At 47.8% G+C, this 25525-nt stretch overlaps 2 protein-coding genes across 2 annotated transcripts in view; both read right to left on the reverse strand.

Moving 5' to 3' along the window:
- Window positions 1-709: 709 nt before the first annotated feature.
- Window positions 710-19280, reverse strand: LOC127055382 (flavin-containing monooxygenase 2-like). The gene is made up of 6 exons (XM_050962280.1): window positions 19156-19280; window positions 4833-4975; window positions 2783-2925; window positions 1771-1969; window positions 1324-1331; window positions 710-919 (listed from the first exon to the last, which is right to left on the reverse strand). The coding sequence occupies exons 1-6, from the start codon at window positions 19278-19280 to the stop codon at window positions 710-712; spliced, it is 828 nt and encodes a 275-aa protein (XP_050818237.1).
- Window positions 19281-20473: 1193 nt separating this feature from the next.
- Window positions 20474-25525, reverse strand: part of LOC127055815 (dimethylaniline monooxygenase [N-oxide-forming] 2-like) — a 29313-nt gene continuing 24261 nt past the window's right edge. The window contains exon 9 of the mRNA XM_050963250.1: window positions 20474-22139. Coding sequence (XP_050819207.1) covers window positions 21953-22139 — 187 coding nt within the window. The 3' untranslated portion in view covers window positions 20474-21952. The remainder of the gene's footprint in view (window positions 22140-25525) is intronic.

Here is a 25525-nt window from a genome sequence, read left to right on the forward strand (position 1 = left end):
CCTCCCCGAGCGCGCCATCACTGCTTCACTTCTCCTGCCTCCTAGGGTTGCGGCGCCAATTAGCTTAGGCGCCGCAAGCATGGGAGGCAGGAGAAGTGAAGCAGCCACGGCATGCTCAGGGAGGAGGTGGGGCAGGGTGAGCTGGGGCGGGGAGTTCCCCTGCGTGCCACCTCCCCTTACTTGCTGTAGGCGGCCTTCCCTGCGCTACCCTGCCTCAGATCCCTCCACCTAAATGCCAGCAGCAACTGGGGCGGCTGAAGATCTGGGTGCCATGGTTGCCACTGAAGAAAATGGCGCCCCCCAAATCCTAGTGCCCTAGGCAACCGCCTAGGTCACCTAAATGGTTGCACCACCCCTGCCTAGAGGCCCAGCCTAGACTATGAGTAAGGATCTCCAGGGAAGCCTATTACAGAGGCAGCTGGGCCCCATGGCCCCTCACTGCACTCTGGTGTGGGCGTTGCCATGACCAATTTTTCTTGCCACTCAAGCAAGCAGAGACAGCTCTGGACCCAACCAGGGACTGGTTGGTTGAACAAGATGGCACCATTTTTACATAATCACTTTTCTGACCATGGCTACAACTGAACCATGATCAAATATGAGACCCTTACCCTTAAGGACCTTTGCAGCCTAGCAAGCCTGCAGCTCTGCCATTGGCAGATAGACTCGGGTGGCTGTGTGGGTTTCTCCAATCTGAGGGAAAATGTATTTATACAGTGAGACCTGGAGTTATTGACTCCTCCACCAAGGGCAAAGAGGAGTTGTGTCTTGTGGTGAAGATGACAATATCCACCTTCTCCTCCACAGTCCCATTTTCTAAGATGGCAGAGGTTCCGGTAAACTCCTTCACATTGGGCTTCACCACCACGCCACCACAGAGGATACGGCTGAGACAGTCATCGCTGACCACTGCCTCTTGGTTCTGCAGTACAGAGGCAAAGCGAGACAAGAAGACATCCTGTTATCCAATGGGAGTTGGATGGAAAGTCAAAAAACAGGCCGATTCCTGGCAACCGCTTTTCTCTGAAGAGAAATCAGGGTAAATGGCATCCAGCTATTGCCAGGGTCATGAATTCCTAACACAGCAGTCATCTTCAGGCATTCTTTAGTGCACTAGGCTGCTTGATGGCTGGGTGAAGGGGGCATCTTGAAGGAAGCAGTTTGAAAAAAGACTACCCAAGATTGCTGGAAAAATCCTGCTGGGTACATAGGCTATAATGAAGGAGCTTTACTAAAGTGAAGCCTAAAGGATGATGATGTCAATCAGCATCCCTACTCTTACATTGCACTTGTCAGCCAGTAGATCTCAAAAGAGGCCAGGATCATCACCCCTCATTTTACAGATGGGGAAACGGAGGCACAGAGACTTGCTGAAGGTCACCCAGCAGATCAATGGCAGAGCTAGGACTAGAACCTAGCTCTTCTGAGGCTCCGGCCAGGGCTCTAACCATCAGGCAACAGTGCTTTGCAGAATGTACCCCCATAATGTGGGAAGCAACAGGCCCCCTTCTGGATATTTAATTATGATTTTTTCCACTCTCTGTCTTGTAATTTCTGATTCAGAAGGCCAAGTCACTGTATTGGAGAGAGAGGTCTTCCACCTTCAGATTCAGCTCTGCACAGCTCCACCAAAATATCCTTTGGCCAAAGATTAGGCTGTGAGAAACTGAACAGGAACATATTGCAGAAATGGTCCAATACTCTGCATGGTCCATTATCTAGCCCTTCCCCAGTTGCACAGTGGGCCTGCTGGCCAGGCTAGTGGAAAACAGCTGTCTTGAGGCACCAAGCCATAGTTTCCATGGTTAAACCATTGATTCATCTTCTCATTCATCCAGCTGAACAGGGGGAAAGGGAGAGTATTCATGGTGACATCAGTCAGGTGGGTATTGTACATCGTCTCTATGGGGCAGCCATGCTCAGAAATGCGACTCATCACCCCCGAGCCCCTGGTGGTGCTGAGAAATGCCTGAAAGCCAAGCCAGAATTCAGCTTCCAACAGTGAGTGTAAGTCTTTCACCCAGATTCAGTGTGAAATTAAACCAAAGGAAGCAAACCTCTGTCATCTCCAAATGTTCCTCTCAGAGGACAATGCCGCTCTTCGGATCTTTGATGACGCTGTTTGGAGACTTATGGATGAGACTGGCAAAGGAGGACACCACCTACTGGGCTGGCAACTTCTGGTCTGAGCGCATGCTCTGCTTCCACCTGTTGCTGTCTCTGTTCAAAAGCTGCCCACTGGTTATACTTTGATTGTATTCTTAGGGTTCAATTTTTAGAGTGAATTTGGAGTCCCCGGAGGGTTCTGGGATTGACAGCCCTGAAGACAGGCACAGCACAGGAAGCGCCTGTCCAAGTTTAACCCTCCCTGCTCTGCCACGGTATCTCAATCCTGAATGGAAGGGGAAGGGAAGACAGGAGACAATTGGGTAACTGATCTTCCAGGCCCATTTGGCCACGCTGTCACAGATTGCTACTAGAGGAGGACATCTCTGATGGTGGTTTATAGGATTCGGACATCACGAGCATTAAAATATGGACTGAAACCACCTACTATGTCATATAGGTCTGCTGGCTGTTTGACAATGGCAACTCCTGATCCTGAATCTGGGCTGCAGTCAGAAAAACTATGGAAAAGACCTGTTGAGTCATTAGTCCAAGCCTCAATGAAAGCTCTCCCAGTATAATGACGTTTTGGTGCTTGATTTGGCAATAGATGAATGCATAAGAATATAAACATTACCTCTCTTCAGTAATTCATAAGCAATTTCAGGAATTGTACCTGTTCAGCTCTCTGACTTAGCTGTACAGCGATATCTGCTCCAGAGTTCCCCTGTCCAACCACAAGAACTTTCTTCCCCAGAAATCCTTCAGGGTTCTTGTATCCCTGGCTGTGAAGGTAGGTGTCTTTCAACTCGTTCATACCTGCAAGGAAAATAGTAATCTCAGTTGGCTTGGTTAATGAATTAGCAGTGATGCTTGGGCAGCACAAGACAGCAAGTCATTGTTGCTGCATGAGAAATGGGCACTCTGGAAGGGAACAAAGTAAGCTCAGGAGGAATGGCAACAAGTAGACATTCTGGGCTAACAGATGGAATACTGAGGCATTGTCATTCAGAGGTCAGTGGCCGATTGACAATTTGGCCAGACGTTGGTGTCAAGCCCTGTGGAATCTAGGCATTCTGTAGCTACACAACCCGAGCTGTACAATATTAGCAGGTGCAAAGTATGCGCATGATACACATTGTTAGCCAGTGGATTGGCAGTGAACTCCTGCAGTGCTGACAAGAGCTGGTGCTGGTTTGCAAGAAGTTTTGGCTTTTTAAAAGGCTGCCCAGCATGCTGAGGAGCCACTGGGGGCTCGGAATAGGGAAGTGTTGGAGTCTGGCACTGGGGGGTTCCATATGGTAGGGCTACGCCAGAGCTGATCACCCCAAGTGCAGCTCCATGGCAGTGAATCTGGAAGACCTGACACTGAACCCCAGATTTCCAGGCTCAGAGCCCTGGTTAGAGTCAAGGCTTCTAGGCCCTTTGCTGTGAAGCTGAGAGCCCAGAAGTCCTGAAAGCCCAGGCTTGAGTCAGGTTTCTCAGGGCTCCACAGCCTGGGTCCACAGCCTGGGGTCACCTGCCCCAGGGCAGTCCTCATGGCACGGCCCCCAGCAGCCTGCTAGATGAGCTGGCAGGCACATAGACTAGGATTGCTCTCCTGTGCAAAAAGAACAGGAGTGCTTGTGGCACCTTAGAGACTAACAAATTCTTTTGAGCATAAGCTTTTGTGGGCTACAGCCCACTTCTTCGGATGCATAGAATGGAACATATAGTAAGAAGATATATATACATACAGAGAACATTAAAGGGTGGGAGTTGCCACACCAACTCTAAGAGGCTAATTAATTAAAATGAGCTATTATCAGCGGGAGAAAAAAAAACTTTTGTAGTGATAATCAAGATGGCCCATTCCAGACAGTTGACAAGAAGGTGTGAGGATTTCCCCGTGTTAAGTATCCTCACACCTTCTTGTCAACTGTCTGGAATGGGCCATCTTGATTATCACTACAAAAGTTTTTTTTCTCCTACTGATAATAGCTCATCTTAATTAATTAGGGTATGGCTACACTTGCAGCCGTACAGCGCTGCCGCGGGAGCGCTCCCGTGGCAGCACTTTGAAGTGCGACTGTGGTCGCAACGCCAGCGCCGGGAGAGAGCTCTCACAGCGCTGCAGGTACTCCATCTCCCCGTGGGGATTAACTTACAGCGCTGGAAGCCACGCTCCCAGCACTGGGGCACTGGTCACACTGGCGCTTTGCAGCGTTGTAACTTGCTGCGCTCAGGGGTGTGTTTTTTCATACCCCTGAGCGTGAAAGTTGCAGTGCTGTAAAGCACCAGTGTAGCCAAGACCTTAGTCTCTTAGAGTTCATATGGCAACTTCCACCTTTTCATGTTCTCTGTATCTATATATATCTTCTTACTATATGTTCCATCTTATGCATCTGATGAAGTGAGCTGTAGCACACGAAAGCTTATTTTCAAATAAATTTGTTAGTCTCTAAGGTGTCACAAGTACTCCTGTTCTTTTTGCGGATACAGACTAACATGGCTGCTACTCTGAAACCTCTCCTACCCACAAACTCTTTGCCTGTGACATTAAGAGGACAAATTTGCAAGCCGTACTTATCCTGAATAGTACTGACTCCTGGAAGCAGTCCAGCTGTGTTCACGGAGACCGAGTGAGTACTGCTATTCAGGACCTACATAGACAATAGGTCAAATCCTGCAAAACTCTCCTTTACATCAGCGGGGCCAAGATTTTACCTAATATGACTGTGATTTACCTTGGAAAGTCTCCAGTGAAATAGGAGACTCTACATGATGTCCAGTGCAAACCACAACAACATCAAAAGTGGCCAGCACCTGCTTCCCATCAGTCTCAGTGACAACTTCCCATGGGCCAATGGCAGAGAAATCCTGGCATTTTCTTACACAAGGGACCACAAAACCGCAAAACAAACAACTCCTCCCCCCAAAAAAAACTCAAAAGAAAATTATGGATTAATCATATCTTTAAAACCAGAGGCCTAGATCTCTCATCTCTTAACCTTGAAGTGCTGTACATTCTTTAGGAGGTTCAAGTTAAAATAATCAGAATGCACATTGCTTTGCTCTTCTAAAGCCCCTTTTATCCAAGAAGGCCAGAGTACCTTACAAAATTAGTTAAGCCTGAAAAAGTTAAGCCTGTAAAATAGTATGACCACAATTAGGGAAACTGAGGCACAGAACAATTGAGGCCCAGCCATTTAGAAACCCATGAATATTCTTCTGCACACGAATTGCAATTGCAAAATATCTGATGCATGTGCAAGATGGGAATATGCATTTATGTAACTTTTGCATGTCATCCCGACTTGCATGCACGAACCAGGTGTTTTGTATACACAAACTTTAAATAAAAATCTTGGCCCAAGTAACTTGATCAATATTAGCCATTGGCAGACCAAGGGGTTCTGACTCTGCAGTGGCCTTGATTTTGTAGTCTGACTTGTTGACATAACATTTTAATGTACTGCATCTTCACAACTACGTCTTAATATATTCACACCCTTCCTTGATAACCCGGTGGTAAGAGACACAAGACCAGCCTCGCCTCTTGCGGTTCAGGTTCCTCAATTCTTGAGTGAGAGGTGCAATGCTTAGAAGACTCTAGGGCTAAGAGCTATCAAAGCTAACTTAGAGTTTACTTAACTAACTTAAAATTAAAACCTGATAAAACTAAGAACAAACGCTTAGGGAAACCAAGCTTAGCTTAGTCCCTTCGGAACTTAGAAAGTTTGCTAAAAACAAGTACAGCCTACTAATAAAAATAGTTGTCATAGATAGATAGCTTTTCTAGCAAGGTGAGTCACATCTTTTATAGGGCACAAGTGCCTGAAATCCTTCCTCCTATGCCCAAACGTCATTCCTCACCCACAAAAATGTTAAGGTACACTGACTCCATAGGCTAGTATGTTTGTACGTATTAATGACAAGTACATACATATTCATGACATTAGATCATACACACGTTATTTTTGTTCTGCGGTTATTTTGGTTTTTTCCTTGTGGTGTACCTGTTAAGTCTGTGGGTACAGATTTGGAAACTCCCTTTGCCATTCTTCCATAATCTATCTATCTAGGTGAAAGGTCTCAGACATATGTGTGGGTGTTCACTTGCTATCTGGGTGAAAGATCCCAGACATAGAGAATGTCCTCACTACAGGATTACTCCAAATTTACAGAATTTGATTTTGGGCAATTGATTGTATAAAGTCGAGTGCACGTGGCCACACTAAGCACATTAATTTGGCGATGTGCGTCCAAGTACCGAGGCTAGTGTCGACTTCCAGAGCGTTGCACTGTGAGTAGCTATGCCATAGCTATCCCATAGTTCCTGCTTCTCCCCTGCCCATTGGAATTCTGGGTTGAGATCCCAATGCCTGATGGGGCAAAAAACATTGTCAGAGGTGATTCTGGGTACAGTCTCACCCCTCCCTCTGTGAAAGCAACGGCAGACAACCGTTTCGCACCTTTTTTTCTGGGTGAACTGTGCAGACGCCATACCACAGCAAGCATGGAGCCTGCTCAGCTCAAGACAGCAGTCATGAACACTGTAAACACCTCGCGCATTATCGTGCAGTCTATGCTGAACGAAGACCTGAAAAACCAGGTGAAGAGGCGGTGGCTACGGCTGTGTGGCGACGAGACTGATGAGGACATAGACACAGAATTCTCTCAAACGGCGGGCCCAGGAGCTTTGGAGATCATGCTGTTAATGGGGCAGGTTCTAGCTGTGGAACACTGATTTTGGGCCCGGGAAACAAGCACAAACTGGTGGGACCGCATAGTGTTGCAGATGTGGGACGATTCCCAGTGACTGCGAAACTTTCGAATGAGTAAGGACACTTTCATGGAACTTTCTGACTTGCTTTCCCCTGCCCTGAAGAGCCAGAATACCAAGATGAGAGCAGCTTTCTCAGTTGAGAAGTGAGTGGCGATAGCCCTGTGGAAGCTTGCAATGCCAGACAGCTACTGGTCAGTCGGGAATCAATCTGGAGTGGGCAAATCTACTGAGGGGGCTGCTGTGATGCAAGTAGCCAAAGCAATCACTGATGTTCTGCTACCAAAGGTAGTGACTTTGGAAAATGTGCAGGTCATAGTGGATGGCTTTGCTGCAATGGGATTCCTTAACTGTGGTGGGGAGATAGATGGAACCCATATCCCTATCTTGGAGGGATATCCTGGAGCACCAGGGCAGCCAGTACATAAACCGCAAGGGGTACTTTTCAATGGTACTGCAAGCACTGGCGGATCACAAGGGACATTTCACCAACATCAACATAGGATGGACAGGAAGGGTTCATGACGCTTGCGTCTTCAGGAACACTAATCTGTTTAAATGGCTGCAGCAAGGGATTTACTTCCCAGACCAGAAAATAACCATTGGGGATGTTGAAATGCATATAGTTATCCTTGGGGACCCAGCCTACCCCTTAATGCCATGACTCATGAAGCCCTACACAGGCAGCTTGGACAGTAGTCAGGAGCTGTTCAACTACAGGCTGAGCAAGTGCAGAATAATGGTAAAATGTGCATTTGGACGTTTGAAGGGACGTTGGTGCACATTACTGACTCGCTCAGACCTCAGCCAAACCAATATGCCCATTGTTATTGCTGCTTGCTGTGTGCTCCACAATCTCGGTGAGAGTAAGGAGGAGACGTTTATGGTGGGGTGGGAGGCTGAGGCAAATCACCTGGCCACTGATTACGCGCAGCCAGACACCAGGGCGATTAGAAGAGCACACCAGGAAGAGGTGTGCATCAGAGAAGCTTTGAAAACCAGTTTCATGATTGGCCAGGCTATGGTGTGAAAGTTCTGTTTGTTTCTCCTTGATGAAAACCTGCCCCCTTGATTGACTCATTCCCTGTAAGCCACCCACCCTCCCCCTTCGATCACAGCTTGCTTTCTAAGGAAGGAAAGTCACTATCATGTATCCTTTATTAATTGATTATAAAAAGACGGAGAGAACTGACAAGGTAGCCCGGATGGGGTTTTGGAGGAAGATAATAGGGAAGGAAAAGGCCACTTCAGAAGTTCAAAATAATGACAGCCTTTTGGTTGGGCTGTCCACTGGGGTGGAGTGGGCTGGTGCACGGAGACCTCCCCCCCTTCCCGCGTTCTTACATGTCTGGGTGAGGAGGCTATGGAACTTGGGTAGGTTGGAGGGTGGTTATACAGGGGCTGCAGCGGCACTCTGTGATCCTGCTGCCGTTCCTGAAGCTCCACCAGACGCCGGAGCATGTCAGTTTGATCACGCAGCAGCCCCAATGTTGCATCATGCCACCTCTGATCTTCCTGCCGCCACCTCTGATCTCGAGCGTCTCTCCTCCCTTCACGTTTGTCCCTCCTGTCCTCACGTTCACTGGCATCTTTCCTGTACTTTGATACCGCGTCCTTCCACTCATTCAGATGAGCTCTTTCATTGCGAGTCGATTCTATGATTTCAGAGAACATTTTGTCTCTCGTCCTTTTTTTCCACTGCTTCATCTGAGATAGCCTTTGGGATGGAGGAGGGAGGCTTGAAAAATTTGCAGCTGCAGTAGGGAGGGGGAAAAGGGGAGAGAAGTATTTAAAAAGATACAGAACAATGCTTATACTCTTTCACAGTGAACAACACTATTCACATTACATAGCACATGTGATTTCAGTACAAGATCGCATTTTGCATTTTAATATTGAGTGCCTGCGGCTTTGGTGTTAGAGATCACAGATGCAAGTTCAGGCAACAGAATTCAGTTTGCATGCGGCCATGGTAAGCCATTGTCTTTCTGCTTCTGCAGCCTTCATAAAACCATTGCCCTCCTTTCCCATATACTAAGCGAAGCCCGTTGAGTGCTGCGGCTTTCCTGTTAACGTGAAGCAGAAAAAACCGAACTAGCCCTCCATTCCAATTCTCTGGGATGATTGCTTTACCCCTCCTGCCACCGCATGGCTGGTATCAGGGAAGATCCCTACTAGTCAAAAGCGAAAAGCTCAGCACCAATTCCCCCTCACCCCCTGCTTGGCTAACTGCAGGGAAGGATTTCTTTTCAGCCACAGGCAAACATTGCAGTAGGAACAGCCACCTCTGTCCCCTTAATTAAATTCCTGTATTTCAACTAGGCTACCATGAACGATATCACTTTCCTGAGGATAACACAGCGAGATAAAGAACGGATGTTGCTTGAATGCCAGCAAACACTGGAACCATATGCTGCCAGGCTTTGTCATGCAATGATACCAGATTTCTTGCTTCTAGCATGGCGTGGTCAAGTGTCCTACCATGGAGGACGGAATAAGGCTGCCCAGCCCAGAAACCTTCTAGAAAGGCTTTTGGAGTACCTCTAGGAGAGCTTCATGGAGATGTCCCTGGAGGATTTCCGTTCCATCCCCATACACGTTAACAGACTTTTCCAGTTGCTGTACTGGCCGCAAATGCATCTCAAGTCCTCAGGGCAAATTAATCATTAAAAAAAGCTTGCTTTTAAACCATGTTTTATATTTACAAAGGTACACTCACCAGAGGTCCCTTCCATGGCTTCATGGTCTGGAATACTGCCTTGGGAGGGTTGGGAGGCTACTTCAGTCAGGCTGAGAAAAAGCTCCTGGCTGCTGGGGAGAACGGAGTGCTGTGTGCTCTCCGCAAACTTGTCGTCATCGTCCTCCTCCTCCTCCTCCTCCTCATCTTTCCCGTACGCAGAATCCTCAGGCATGGCTGAGATTACCCCCACCTCGGAATCCAAGGTCAGAGGTGGGGTAATGTTGGTGGCCCCCCTAGAATTGCATGCAGCTCAGCGTGGAAGTGGCATGTCTGTGGCTCTTACCCAGACCTTCTGTTTGCTTCTTTGATTTTCTAGTAGGCTTGTCTGAGCTACTTAACTTTCAAGCAGCACTGTAGTGAGTCCCTACTCTGGCCTCTGTCCATCATGCCCTTGGAGATTTTTTCACATGTTTTGGTATTTCGTCTTTTGGAATGTAGTTCTGCTAGCACGGAATCCTCTCTCCATACAGCGATCAGATCCAGTACCTCCCATACAGTCCATGCTGGTGCTCTTTTTCAATTCTTGGACTGCATGGTTACCTGTGCTGATGAGCTCTGCATGGTCACCTGTGCTCTCCATGCTGGGAAAACAGTAAATGAAATCCAAAAGTTCGCGGGGCTTTTCCTGTCTATCTGGCCAGTGCATCCGAGTTCAGTTTGCTGTCCAGAGCGGACACAATGGTGCACTGTGGAATAGCTCCCGGAGGCCAATATTGTCGAATTGAGACCACACTAACCCCAATTCGAAATGGCAATGTCGATTTCAGCGCTACTCCCCTCGGGAAGGAATACAGAAATCAATTTTAAGGATTCTTTATATCGAAGTAAATGGCTTCGTTGTGTGGATGATTGCAGGGTTAATTCGATTTAACTCTGCTAAATTCGAACTAAACTCGTAGTGTAGACCAGGCCATAGATATACTAACTTTGCCTTAGCTCAACATACAGGATATGGCCTGTAGGTCCCTTGCATTACAGCCAATCTTACTTTAATATAAACCTATTACAATAAATCAAATACTTAAACTATAAGAAGAGATATATATATGCAAGCAAGCAAGTTAATCCTATAGGCTACAGCCCAGGAAATACCAGCTCATACTAATAATACCTTATCCAAAGATAAAATAAAAGGAGATCTTCTAAAGGCATCCTCTGCACCATACCTACAGTTCAGCCACTGCTAACTGAGAAACTGTGGCTTCAGGTTTTGCCCCAGTTGTTTTCATTCTGCCCCCCTACACGCACAAGACAAGTTTGTGGTCCAGTCTGGGTTACAAATCCTACAGGCACAATCTTTTTCTCATTATATTGAGGCACTTCAGATCTGGTTGCAACTAAGAAATGCGGCATCCTTTGACAATGAAGCCTTGAATTAAGGTGCAGTTGGGGTTGAGTTCTGGATTATGTTTGGGTTGGCTGGCATTTTACGCCAAACATTTCACCTGTTTCTAGCTACAGCACCACAAACCAAAGCTTTGTAGCATATAAAAACATACTACCAGGTATATCTGTTGAATAGCAGTAATACAATTGTAACTTTGTAACTTAGATTATTTTACCATTTAATTACTACTTCACTTATCTTAATAAAAAGTCTTTAAGGCTATATCTGTCTCCGTGTGAGCTTCCGTCATACCCCCAAGGACAGGGCCAGTGCAACCATTAGGCGAACTAGGCGGCCGCCTTGGGCACCTAGTGGTTGAGGGTGCCTAAAAGCCAGCTCAGGGGAGGAGGTGGAGTGGAGGTGAGCTGGGGTGGAGGGGGTGCGGGGAGGGCTGCCCACAGTAACGGGGTGGGGGGAGGCACACAGGGGAACTGTTCCCCACCCCAGATCACCTCCACTCTGCCTCCTCCGCTGAGCACACAGCCCCCGCTCTAATTCTCCTCCAATCGGCGCCGCAAGCCTGGGAGGGGAGGAGAATTAGAGCGGTGCTGGCATGCTCAGCAGAGGTGGCAGAGCAGAGGTGATCTGGGGCGGGCTTCCCAGGCGGTGTTAGCTGCAGGGGGGGGGGAGTAGCTGCTGCTGGGGGGGCTGGGGTCTCACACCAGAATAAAAAACAATCAGGTTCTTAAACAAGAAACTTTTAATTAAAGAGAGAAAAACAGTAAAAATTTTCTTTGTAAATTTAAAATGGAATAGGTACAGGGTCTTTCAGCTATAGACACTGGGAATACCCTCCCAGACTAAGTATACAAGTACAAATTAGAATCTTTTCAGCCAAATACCAGTTTGAACTCCTTTCAGCCAAATACACATTTGCAAATAAAGAAAACAAACATAAGCCTAACTTGCTTTATCTGCCTAGTACTCACTATTCTGAACTTATAAGAGCCTGTATCGGAGAGATTGGAGAGAAACCTGGTTACACGTCTGATCCCTCTGAGCCCCCAGAGTGAACAACAACCAAAAACTAACAGGACACACACAAAATTCTCTCCCTCAAGATTTGAAAGTATCCTGTCCTCTGATTGGTCCTCTGGTCAGGTGACAGCCAGGCTCACTGTTCTTGTTAACTCTTTCCAGGCAAAAGAGATATGAAGCACTTTTGTTCTATTAACTGTTACTTATCTGTTTATGACAATGGGAGACTTAAATATTTATTAGAGCAGGGACATGAACTTGACCCTTCCACAACCCAGGTGGGTGCCCTGGCCTCCAGGCTAGAGGGTCAATCTCTTGCTGATTCATTGAATAGTTAATTATTTCTATAAAAAGTGGATCAGATTCAACAATTGAGATTGTGAGAGCACTCCCAGCCCCGAACACCCTATAGATTGAAGGCCAGGGCATTCACGTGGGAGCACTGGGTTCAATCCCTGCTCCGAAATCAGGCAGAGCAGGGATTTGAATCCTGGTCTCCTGCATACAGGTGAGTGCCCTGACCACTGGGTTAGGAGCTATAATAGGGGCTAACTCCAGGAGGGGGTGCCCACCTGAGAACCCCAGCTGCAGATAGGCGCCTCTGTCTGGCCCATCAGTCAGGGGCCAAAGGCACAGATCGGTGGTAGCTAGCCACCTAAATACCTTTGTGAATCTGAGCCCTAAGCTCAACTCCTTTCCTCTGCATTTCACTCCTGGCTAGCTAAGGTGTCTGCCTGGTTTTGGCAGATCCCTTTCTTAGCTGTCTAACTCTCCATGTGCATTGCAGGGGAAGCCGGGGTGCCTGACTCTGGGCTAGGAATTCCACTGGCTGGCAAGGAGCCCAAGGGCTTGTCTGCACCAGCTGGGCTGGAAATTCTAGTGTGCACCAGTGTGCTGAGCACTAACTGCCCTGCAGACCCTGCTGGCGTGCACTGAAAGTTCCCTAGTGTGCATTGATGCCATCGTGCGTCAAAGAGTCCTATGTTAACGTGCACCAGGGAACTTTTAGTGAGCACTAGCAGGGTCCATACGGGTCAGTCAGTGTGCAACACACTGGAGCGCCCTAGAATTTACACCCCAGCTGGTGCAGGCTAATGCACCGTGCAGACCCACCCCGAGTCCCCTCTGTGAATCTAGCCCCCAAATTCTGTAGCTGGAAGCAGTATCAGACTCATTAAACCAACCACTAGATGGGGAGAGAGACCCATCCATACCTAATGTGCTTTAGCTAGTACCATTAACACCTCACTGGTAACAAGTAGAGCTGGTTGAAATTTTTCAGACAAAATGTTTTCCCATCAAAAATGGCCTATTTTCAAAATAGAAAAATTTCACCAAAAATTTGTCTGTTTTCTAAATGTTTCACAAAACTCTTTATATAAACTCTTTTATACTATATAGTCTATAAATGAGAAACTAATAATTTACTTAAACAACTATGTGCATGTTTTGTTTCTCATTAATTTTTTCCTTCTTTTCTCTTTCTTTTCTTTCCTTTTTTCCTAGTCATTGGGGGGAGGTGAGGGGAGAGGGAAGCAAAAGGAAAAAAAAAGGGAGGGGGGAATAACTAAGGAAAAAGGAAGGGAAAGAGAAAAGAAGGAAATTTTGAAAAGAAATATGTTTAAAAAGCAGATTTGTTTAGAACTTTGCTAAACAGAAACAATATCAATATTCCCCTCCCCCCATTTTTCTACAAGTTTTATTAAAAAATATGTTAAAAGGAAGATTTTTCAAGGGCACCCATTACTCCAGAAGTAAGAAGTAGTCGGGCAAGACTTTGAAAATGGGTGCTTAAGGTTAAGTTCTTGAATTATAGTTAGCCACTTCAACAGATGGGCTGATTTTCAACAGTGTTATGCAAACTATAGCTCCCATTGAGGGAAATGGGACAAAGTTGTGGCCACAGAACAATGTTGCAACATAGAGATTTTGGACACTGCAGAGCAATATTTATATCCAAATATAAAACTGCTTTCGCAGACATTTTAACAAAAATACATGGAATTGACTTACGCAGAATCCAATACATTAGGAATGACCTGGTTTTTGCAAAAAAACAAAACAAAACTGAATTTGTGACCTAAAATGACCTAAAGATGTCTCTTTAAAGACACAATTAACAAAAAAGCTCCATATTTCATTAAGATTCAGTTATAATTCAAGCCTATGATGATCTCAGTGTCTGACTATCAGCATAGCATCTATATTATCTAACATTTTGCCTGAGCCAAATTCTGCTCATCATTGAAATCAATGAATTATTCCGAATTTACATGGGTTAACTGAGAGCAGAAATGTGCATGCTGCACCTTTACATAGCTCTAATCTCTGCTCCAAGTCCTGTTTATTTTCTGCTTGTTTATTCTGTTGTCTTGGTATTTACTAGGGCTGTAAATTAATTGCAGTTAACTCATGATTAACGCAAAAAAATTAATCAAGATTTTAAAAAATCACAATTAATCGCGCTGTTAAACAAGCTCCCTCCATCCTGAGCCCTGTGGTGTGTCCCTTCTGCTGTATGGAAGATGGGATAAGTGGGATGCAGAAGCAGAGGGAAGGGGACAGCCCCCCCTCCATAGCAAGCAGGAGTCTCGGGGAGCCAGGGCTGGCTCTAACTTTTTTGCTGTCCCAAGAAAAAAAAAAGAGCGCCGACCCGCTGAACCAACCCCACCCCTCAGCGCCGCCCCGCCGAATCAAAAACAACAACAACAAAAACTCCAGCGCTGTCCCGCTGACCCAAAAACACCCTCCCCAAGTGCCGCCCCACCAAACCCAAAAGAAAATCAACCCGCCACCCCAGAGCGCTGCCCTGCCAAACCAAAAACAACTTCCCGCTGAGAGCCGCCTCTCTGAACCAAAAAGAAAATCTACAACAAAACCCGAGTGCTGCCCCACTGAACCAAAAACAACAACAACAAAAAACCCAGTGCCGAAATGATGTCTGAAATGTGCTATTAAGCGAGACTCTATTACAGGATCTAGGGAGCCTGCAAGGGACCCTGTGTGTTAAGGAGCACTGCCCTGTAGGAACTTGCTGCATAGCCCCAGCATCTGGAATGAGGGCACAAAAGGATTAGGGGCCAGACTCATGCGGACCCCCGTGGAAGAGCAGCAGGGGATATTGCATAATCAGGGCTGCAGTAGCAACCTGTAGGTAGTTCCATCGTTGCTAGTTCTCCTGGGAAGGAGTTATCTACTTCTACCCAAACCAGTTACTCTGCTTAATTCTGTAGCCACCTCTTGCAGCCCAGAGGAGCATCTATAAACAGTAGTGTTCAACATGCTGCACTGGTTACTGTGATATGGTGCAATCTGCGCAACATGCGCAGGTGTCTTAAGGGTTAAAGGAAATCTGTTCTCCTCATTCTGTGTCAAAACCGCTGTCTGGCACGCTAACCTGCATGGCTCTTCCCTTTAGGCCACAAGCTTCTCATCCCACGTGAAGGCAGCCAGTGTGCAATGCACACCCAAAGAGAAATGTGTGGCAAAACTAAAAAGCTAGGAGAACGCAGCAATAATGGCCCAAGCAAAGGGAAGCAGGTCACTTGATGCTCATGTTTATAGATGCTGCTGGGTTAAACCAGCTGCAGTGTTTAAAATCGGACCCCACCCCAGAGGCTAATCTTTGCCGCTGGGGTGCTTTTCAAGCACTAGAGGGCATGATTTGCCAGTAGGATGACCAAAAGGCAAGTGTGAAAAATCAGGATGGGGTGGGGGGTAATAGGAGCCTATATAAGAAAAAGCCCCCAAAATCGGGACTGTCCCTATAAAACTGGGACATCTGATCACCCTATTTGCCAGTCATTTGCAATAGTTATATAGCAGGGTAACCCCACTGGGCTGGAATCCTCAGTTGGTATAAATCAGCATAACTGTTGATTTCAATGGCACTAAACTAAGTAATACCTGCCCATGATCTGGGCTAATGACTCTAGTAGAGATACTATGGATTTACCCTAGTGCGGAGAAGAGAATCAGACCTATGATCCACGAAACCATTCCATTCCACATGATGCAGGCTCTGCTCCCCGGGGATTCCATGCACTGAGCACCCTGCGTGATCCCCCGTGGGGCAGGTGGCCATGGCCAAGAAGATTGCAATTATCGGAGCTGGCGTGTGTAGACTGACCTCCTTTAAGTGCCAGGATGGTAGGCCGCAGGCTCGAAGAATATACCCCTACCTCGAAGTACAGATGTTAGTAACTAGGAATGATGTCTATAAACTGTGCAGTGTGTGATGTGGACTGGAATTGTGGTATCATCCGGTACCTAACACCTGCATCTGGGCCTAGCCAGCATGAGCAAAGAACTGTTACATGCCTACTAAAGTAAGGAATATGGAGGTGGAGTCAAATGACTTTTTTTTTTTTTTTTTTTTTTTTTTGAGTCCAGAGAACTGGATGAAGTGTTCTCCCAAAACTGGAGGAGACATTCTGGATAAGCCGAGTGGAAAGGTCTCAGAGGGAATCCCAACTAGGGTGACCAGATGTCCCGATAAAATTGGGACTGTCCTGATTTTGAGGAGTTTATCCTGCGTCCTGACCAGAGTATGGTCGGGATGCCATTTGTCCCAATATTTTGTTTCCTGGTCTTTGGTGGCAATTCGGCGGAGAGTCCCTCAGTCGCAGACAGCTTCGGCAGTGGGTGCTTCCGTCTTTGGCTGCAAGGTTTATTACCCGCCGCTGAAATACCGCCAAAGACCGTCCGTGACTGAAGGGCTCTCCGCCGAATTGCTGCCGAACTCCTAGAAGGGTGAGTGCAAAAAACAAAATCAAAAACACCCCTCCTCCTCCCGCAGTGGTTCCGATATTTTCCCTTTCAACATCTGGTCACCCTAATTGCAACAAGTACCAGGCTAGTGCCCCACCCACTGGATGGTGCTGCCTTAAAGCAGGCAGAACTGGTAATAAACAGAGTTCTCCACAATCCACGGCTGATTTTAGCAATGAAGTCTAGTCAATGTCACTTCTTCCTGGGATAATTTTTATTATTTATCATGTATATTACGTAGTGCCTATGGCCACCTATTGTGCTAGATGCTGTACAAACGCAGAAAGTCATGTGGGCCCTGTCCTGAAGTGCTTACAATCTAAACCAAGCCTTTACATTGCTTTCCCCCACTTTATATGAGAGCCTCTCTCAGTTACACAGAGAGAAAACCATTTATAGAAAAGTTGGGAGGGTGGGGGAAAATGAGTAGGGAGATCAAGGGCACGGTCACTATCTGAACCTACTTTTAACTTGTTTAAGAAAGAAATTGGGTAGATTTTAGGCTCACCACTTGCTTTTCATTACAGGATCAGGGGAAAAAAATGAAATGTTTTATTTCTCTCTGGCACTTCCTAGGAAGAACTGGTTACAAGCAGCATTCCTCATACTGGCCGGCCTGTTTATTATTAAGGGACTAAACAGAGGTCATCAGAATAACTTTTTCCACCTGGAGCAAGGCTCCTTTTTGGCAGCAGAGAGAGGAACATTTGCTATCTTGGGGGAGAGCAAGCGTCTAGCAGCCACTGAAGCCCATAAGCAGAACTGAGCATAGAATGTGCCTCAGGCAAGGTTGCCTTTCCAGGGAGGGTTGAAAACCCTGAAAAGCTGGCTAGCGCTTTGATTCACATCTTACTGTCAGGCGCTGCATGGAACTGTTCTCCATATGTGCTGCGTAGCGTTTGATCAGGGTTTGATATGTATTCTTGTGGCACAGAGCTGCAAATAGCTATAACTGGTTGGGGGTGGTGGTGAGAGAGAGAGGACGTTCAGCCTTAGGGGATATTTTTGAATATACTGTTTATTTTTGAATGGATACAGAGGAAAGGATACACCCACATTATGAGAAATGAAGGGACTCCATTCATCAGTTAAGAGTCAATAGCATGATTGCAAAGACCAAAGGGCCCTGGCATCCTTGCAAATTAAGCACGATCGGGGATTGAGCTGTGGCTTAAGGTTGTCTAGCTGTATATTCAGTTTATGTCCATCACTGGCAGTCTTACTGCACCACTGAGGCTTTTGATGCCCACATGATACAGAATGCTGCTACACAGCCAGCAGTATAAAGGCTTGATTCTCTTGGAAATGCCTCACATTCCTTGTTCCTCAGAGTTCATCCTCCATGTCAGGGAATGGAAAAAAAATATTGGACCTCTTATCTCTCATAGCTTGAGGTAGGGAGTGGAGACTGATTGCACCCCTTCGCTCTTATCAGAGGAGGGGGAAGTTTCCATTCCAAGCGTAAGTGGAGTTCTTCAGGTTTCCTCTGTGGGAGGGAAAAGGGAGAGGACTGAAGGGGCAAAATGAGAAAAGGGCAGAGCAATGAACTAGTGAGAGTCCAACCAAATGGCAAGGTGATATCCAGCTGCTAGCCTCTCCTGTGTAAAGCTGCGATGGATACCATGGGAGGGATTGTCCCCCACCACCGCTCCTGGGGGCAACTACAGCATTATACAGGCTCCATTAACAGCCTGACTAATTGCCCTAGTGCAGCTGGAAAGCACTGGTCAGGGTGTTGTGCACCTCTCCCTATGTCAATCCACCAAGGCAGTGAACCCCAGCCACAGAGCCAGGTTTCTGAGCTCAAGCTGTAGGAATCAATGCTTGTAGCTCCAGAGGTCCCTGGTGCAATCCTGGCTGATGGGCGTTGCACAGGGCCTGTACTGAGTCGCCTGTGATGCCCTGTCACAGGGTGCACCACTCACCGCTTGGGTGGTGCCTCCTCCTGGTCACTCTGGAGATTAGCTCTTGAGGTGGATGCCCCTTCCAGCAGTTAAACCCAGTCAGTTTCTCCTCTGCAGCCTCTCTCTCTCTCATTCTCAGGAGCCGCAGCTGTCCTCTTTGTGACTCAGCCCTCCAGCCAGCTCACTATTGTGGTTTCCCTTTCCGGGGTATAGTCCTTCAATTCTCTGTCATTCCCACAGTGACCCAGGCAGCCTTTTCATTCACTTCCCTGCTGGTCTGTGCCATGCCCTTGGAGGCTGGCAGGGGAACCAAGCTCCACCCACTACTCCAGGGTCCAGTCCAGTGACCCTTAACCCAGCAGTTCTGGGATTTACTCTCACACTCCTTGCTCCTCCTTCTCTGCAGTACTGTGGTTACAATGACACCAAGATGCTGGGCCCACACTGGGAAAGGGCCCATTATGGACCCCTCTAGCCTGTCTACATGGCCGGGGCTGCCCCTCACCTGGGGAAGTCCAGGCCTTGCTGTGTGAGCAGCTCCCAGCCAGCAGGTCCCTCTCGCCTGTAGCGGGCTTGCCACCCAGAAGCCAGGCTCCATGTGGGCTGGGCAGGGCTGCTGGCCGGGGGCATGGCTGGTTGGGCTCTTGGGGGGGGGTCACATCCCAGGGGTCAGCCATGCGGGGAAGCAGGGCAATCTCCAAGCGGTCTCTGCTGCCCGCTGCCTGTGGGTCTCTGCCCACCTCCTCAGGGTAAGCTTCCAGGGACCAGTGCAGAGGCCACGTTGGTCTCAGACAGCAAGGGATGGGGCAGGATAGGAAGCTTAGCCAGATCCTGCTAGGCAAGTGGGTCCTGATGGAGCCTGGCCTGGGCAGGTCCCGCTTTTGCTCTGCCCTGGCTGGCTGCACCGCTCCCAAGGAGCCGAAGTGATCTCAGTCCCACCTCCGAGTGGGGCCGGTGAGTGTGGTTGAGGGGCAGGATGCAGGGGAGGTTTTTCTGGTGGTGGGTGCTGGGCAGTGAGGGATGGGGGATGCTGGGGGAGGTTTGTGCATTTTGAGGCACTGGGCATAGGGGGGTCTGTGTGGTGTGCTGTGTAGTTGTGGTGATGGGGCTGTGATGGGGCAATGGGAGGTGGTGGAGGGGAAGGGGCATGCTGACATCGCAGAGCCCGGCTGCCCCATCCCAGCAGCAGTCCCCAGCTACCCGGCTTGATTGGCTATGCCTGTCCCTGCCCAGCTAAGCCTGCTTGCAATCAATTCCCTGCTCTCTGGCTCTCCCTCCAAGTGCAGCCTGTGGAGTTAATAGGCCTGGATGGCCACCCCTTTGAGTCCTATGTGAGCTAACTCCCCACCACACAGCCCTATGCTGGGCTCCATGAAAGTCCCAGCACAGGGTGCAGGTTTGGAGAGAGGCTGCTGGGCATGCTGTTCTGACCATGCTAGCTTGAGACTCCTCCACCCTCAGGCTGCCCAGTCTGTGCTCTCTCCAGGGCAGAACACAAAAACTCATCCTGTGTGTTCCTGCCAGCAGTTGAATTTCTAGATCATTTTTTTATGCAGGCTGTCATTAGAGAAAGACCTGAGTCCACAGGGACTATGATATAGGATCTTCCAGCTTGGGGTGACTGAGGAGAGAGAGAAACTATGCTGGGCGATGGGTCAGGGTGATCTTCCAGTGCAGGAGAAGCCTTAGCGAAAGACTGGGGCTAAAAAGGAATGAGCCATTACACAGTGGCCAAGATGTAGAAAAGGTCAGAAAGAGGGAAAACAGTAAAAACTTCCAGAAATTGAAGTACATGTAGAAGAGGAATAGATCCAAAGCCGCACTGAAATCAATGGAGGTATTTTCACTGCATTCAAGGGACACTGCACTTTGAACAGACTATTATGGAAAAATTGGACATAATATCACCAACTCTTGCAATTTTGTTGCAGTTAACACAAGAACCAAGGGGTCACCCGATGAAATTAATAGGCAGCAGGTTTAAAACAAACACAAGGAAGAACTTCACACAATGCACAATCAACCTGTGGAACTCATTGCCAGGGGACATTGTGAAGGCCAAAGGTAAAAGTGGGTTCAAAAGAGAATTAGGTAAGTTCATGTAGATCCAACAATTGCTGTTAACCAAGATGGTCAGAGATGCAACCCTGTGTTCTAGGTCCCTAAATCTCTGACTGCCAGAAGCTGAGAATGGGCAACAGGGGATGGATCACCTGATAAGTTTCCCTGTTCTGTTCATTCCTTCAGAAGCATCTGGCACCGGTCACAGTAGGAAGACAGGACACTGGGCTAGATGGACCATTGGCTTGAGCAGTATGGCCGTTATGTTCTCAACAATGTAGGGAGTGTTTTTTTCTCCCACCAACTTGTGAATTTTTCTTTATTTAAAATGGCCACCATCTCCTATTACCATCAATGGGGCTGCTGCCAGAAAGATGGCTGCCATTTCCCTATGAATGCAGATGTGGAAATGAGGCTGCCTCTAAGGAAGATGTTGCCACCTTCCACCATTTATTTTCAGTGAAATTGAAATCATGCCTGCAGGCAAAATGTCTGCAACTATGAGGTGCAGGAAGCTAGATGGGACTATGGTTGCCAGGTATCTGGTTTTTGACTGGAACGTCCAGTCAAAAAGGGACCCTGACCAGGCCATTAAAAGTGCAGTTGGCAGCACAGCAGGGGTAAGGCAGGCTCCCTACCTGCCTTGACTCTGGGTGGCTCCCAGAAGCAGCCAGGGCTGGCCTTACCATGAGGTGAACTGACCTCAGGTGCCAGACTGTGGAGGGGAACCACTAGGACCCAGAGTGTAGAAAATTGTGTCTGCTGCTGGTGCATATGTATTCTCTCTGCTCTAGATGCACAGAGATGGTGCATTGCTGTGCTGGAGGAAAGAGGGCACAAGAGATATAACAGGCAGCCAGGCGAAAAGGTGAGAGGGAATAACAGAAAGCAGCAGGAGCTGCAGGGACAGAGAGGAGGAGGAGTCTCTTATGTACCTCTCTAGCACCCTCAGGAGCCTGGACTGATTAACACCAGCTTCTCAGGGAGCTTCCTGTTTCCTGCTGCTTCCCTGAACCCACTTGAGGAGAACAGGCAGTCAACTGAAGTAATAGGAGCCAGTTAGGCCCTTAAGATGCTGTATCTCCCCTCACACAGGCCCTGCTATCAGCCTGCTTATTTGTCCCCTTCAATTGAGTGTTGAGAGTCACTCTAGCTGGCACAGAACAGCAGTCATGAGTGAAAGAAGAAAATGCCCCTCTGGGGCTGCATTCAGAAGAAGAAAGCAAGCAAAGAAAGCTTTTCTATCTATGCAGGAAGGAGCTCTCCTGAGATACATAGATACAAATGTTCACGGCGAGCCTTCCGGCCCCAGTGAAGATGTGAGTGGTGAGGAGATGCCTGGTCTTCCAGTTAGTCAGAGTGCAGATGACCTGGCAGCTACCGCAGCATCCATATCTCCATCTCAAATGGATGTAACCATGCACATTCCTGAAGAAAAAAGCGTAGATCAGAGAAGAGTGTGGTGGAGGTGCAAGAAACAGCTGCTGCTGAGTTCAGTTCCTTAAGTCCAGGTCAGGGGTTGACAACCTCTGGCACGCAGCTCACCAGGGTAAGAACCCTGGCAGGGAGGGCCAGTTTGTTTACCTGCTGTGTCTGTAGGTTTGTCCGATTGCGGCTTCCACTGGCCACGGTTTGCAGCTCCAGGCCAATGTGGGTGACGGGAAGCCGCGGCCAGCACTTCCCTCAGCCCGTGCTGCTTCCTGCAGCCCCCGTTGGCCTGCAGTGGCGAACCGCAGCCAGTGAGAGCCGCGATTGGCCAAATCTGCAGATGTGGTAGGTAAACTGGCCTGGCCCGCCAGGGTGCTTACCCTGGCGAGCTGTGTGCCAGAGGTTGCCCCTGGTCTAGGTGATCCAGGACTGTGGACCTACTTGAGCAGTAGCCTGAGGGATTTCCTTGTACTGCATGGGCCACAGCAAGTGAAAAACTTCATGTTCCCCAAAGACAGTGAAGATAGACGTTTCCATCCAACACATTACTGGTGTGAAATCCCCAATGGTGACAAAGTGGAAAGGCCATGGTTTATGTACGCAAAAACCTAGAATGCTGCATATCGTTTTTGTTGCAAACTCTTCCAGTCTAATGTTCCAGCCACATTAGGTTCTACAGGAACAGAGGACTGGAAGAATCTGGCTAGAAATCTGGCATGCCATGAGAAGGCAGCAAATCACCAGAGAGCATTCCATAGGTGGAAAGAGCTTGAGATGAGACTAAGGTAAAAAGGCCACCTGTAACAATGCAGCACTCGCCCCTGTGGTGCCCCCTGCTGATCTCCCTGGGAATTAGCAATCCAGCTGTTGGAGCAACGCTCTGCAGATCAATGTCCTGCTGTCATTGGCCCCATGTCCCTCTTGGACCCTGGTGCCCCTCTCCCATGGGTGCTGCCCCCTGTCAGTACCCCCACTCTCTGGGCTCCCCTCCCAGGGGAATTCCCACCCTCTATCCCCACTTAGTCTCAGTGTTCACTGCCAGTCTTCATGCAGCCCCCGCACTCTGGGGCAGACTGCAGTCCATATCACTCATCATCAGCAAGGGCAGGGGGTTGAACCTGCTGCCTCCACCTACCCCTGGGCTGCACCTCTGCAACCCCAGTACCTTTTCAGGCCTTTGGCTAAGCCTGCAGCCTGGGGGTTTTCCAGGTGGGAGCTCCCCAGCTGCCTTGCCCTATTCCCCTACTCTACTCCCTTACTCAAGGGCCAGGCCCTTCTCTCTCTGCACCTAGAAAGAGACTGCCTGTGCTCCCAGCCCACAGCCTCTTATAGGGCCAGCTGTGGCTACTTCCCCAATTAGCTGAGGTTATCCCCTACCACAGCCTTCTCCCAGGGCTGTTTTAAGCCCTTCATGGGAGGAGCAGGTGGCCACCCCCTACACCACCATAGATGATCAGCATCAAGAGAAGATTGCATCAGAGTCTCTTTACTGGCAAAATGTTCTGAAAAGGCTCAATGCCAGTGTGAGAATGCTTGCTACCCAAAAGCAAACACTATGTGGCACTTCACATCAGCTGTATGTGCCAAACAATGGAAACTTCCTTAAAATTGTGGAGCTGATGGCTGAGTTTGATGCTGTACTCCCAGAGCATCTAAGAAGAGTCAAAACCCAAGAAATCTACACACACCACTACCTTGGAAAAACAATTCAAAATGAGATCACACAATTACTGGCAACAAAAGTCAAACAGAAGATTGTGGCAGATCTGAAGTCAGCAAGATATTACTCTGTTATTCTGGACTGCACACCTGACATCAGCCATATGGAACAAATGACTTTAATGACGTGTTTTGTAACAATAGCAGAACCTAGTGAAAATGTCCCTGCAATGATGACTGTCAGAGAGCATTTTCTAGAATTTATTGACATTGATGATACTACAGGAGCTGGTATGTGCTTCTTAAAAAGCTGCAATATATAAGAATTGCAATAGCTGACATGAGAGGTCAGGGCTATGATCATAGTGCCAACATGAGAGGAAAGAACAGAGGAGTGTAGACACAGATCTGAGAGTTAAACCCTTGAGTTTTTTTTGTCCCATACAGTTCTCATTCATTGAGCTTGGTGGTCAGTGATGCAGCATCAGCTTCTAGTGAGGTGCTGATTTTTTTAATGTAATTCAAAGCATCTATATATTTTTCTTTGCATCAACTCATTGATGACAAATTTTGCAGCAACATCTGGGAACATCCTCTCTGACTCTGAAACCACTGAGTACCACATGATGGGAAAGTTGCGTAGCGGTGATAAAGTCTATCAAACACCAAACTGGGTAGATAGATGAGGCCACAGTTGCCATTATGGAGCATAATGCTATGACAGGAACTGTTCGTGGGAGAACACTGGCAGAGGGAAATGGAATCACCAGAAACATACATAACTTCAAATTTCTGTGTGGCTTAGTGTTGTGGCATGACATACTGTTTGAAATAAATGTTGTGAGCAACAGGGGCGGCTCTAGGTATTTTGCTGCCCCAAGCATGGCTCTCCTTCCTCTCACGCTCCTCAGAAAATACAGTCCAAAGTCTTCTAGAAGCTTTGGCTAGCATTCATGTCTTCCTGTGTTCAAAATATACTCCATCTGCTCAATGACTAGAGTGCCCCCATGGCTTGCCGCCCCAGGCACGTGCTTGGTGTGCTGGTGCCTAGAGCCGCCCCTGGTAAGCAAGAGATTCCAAGGTGTTGACCGTGCTATATCTGGAGCAGTGGAACAACTGGACAAAGCAAAGTCATACCTACAGTTTTACTGGTCGATGAGGGATTTCAAAATGTTCTGAAGAGTGCACAGAAGTTGGCAGAGGAACTTCACACTGAAGTGATTTTCCCACCCATTCAAGAATACAAGAGTTACAAGATGACATTTTGATTACGAGGCACAGGATAATCCCATAAGAGACCCCAAACAACAATTCAAAGTTGAATTCTTTAACCAAGTGCTAGATTGAGCAATACAGTCAGTTGAAGAACGTTTCATGCAGCTCAAGGAACACAGCAGTATATTTGGGACTTTGTATGATATTCCAAAATTCCTCACTATACCTGAAGACCTACACCAGCAATTCAGGGCACTAGACACAGTGTTGACACATGATGACATGCGCAATATTGATGCGAGTGATTTAGGTGATGAACTGAAAGCCCTTTCAAGATACATTTCTGCAGGATCAACTCCAAAGGCTATTTTGGAATATATGTGCACAACTAAGGTGACCACTCTCATTCCAAATGCTTTTGTTGCTCAGTGCATACTTCTAACACTTCCTGTAACAGTTTCCAATGGTGCATGAAGCTAGAGGGATAGCTCAGTGGATTGAGCATTGGCTTG

This window comes from Gopherus flavomarginatus, chromosome 7 (genome assembly GCF_025201925.1).
Source record: "Gopherus flavomarginatus isolate rGopFla2 chromosome 7, rGopFla2.mat.asm, whole genome shotgun sequence".
NCBI classification, from domain to species: Eukaryota; Metazoa; Chordata; order Testudines; family Testudinidae; genus Gopherus; species Gopherus flavomarginatus.

What these genes read in the sequence shown, in the direction of transcription:
- LOC127055382 (XM_050962280.1), bottom strand. Translation starts at nt 19,280, where the DNA reads ATGCCCCCGGCCAGCAGCCCTGCCCAGCCCACATGGAGCCTGGCTTCT. An exon ending in CAAGGCCTGGACTTCCCCAG is followed by an intron (nt 4,976 to 19,155) that starts GTGAGGGGCAGC and finishes CCCTTGTGTAAG; the next exon opens with AAAATGCCAGGATTTCTCTG. An exon ending in TTCACTGGAGACTTTCCAAG is followed by an intron (nt 2,926 to 4,832) that starts GTAAATCACAGT and finishes TTTTCCTTGCAG; the next exon opens with GTATGAACGAGTTGAAAGAC.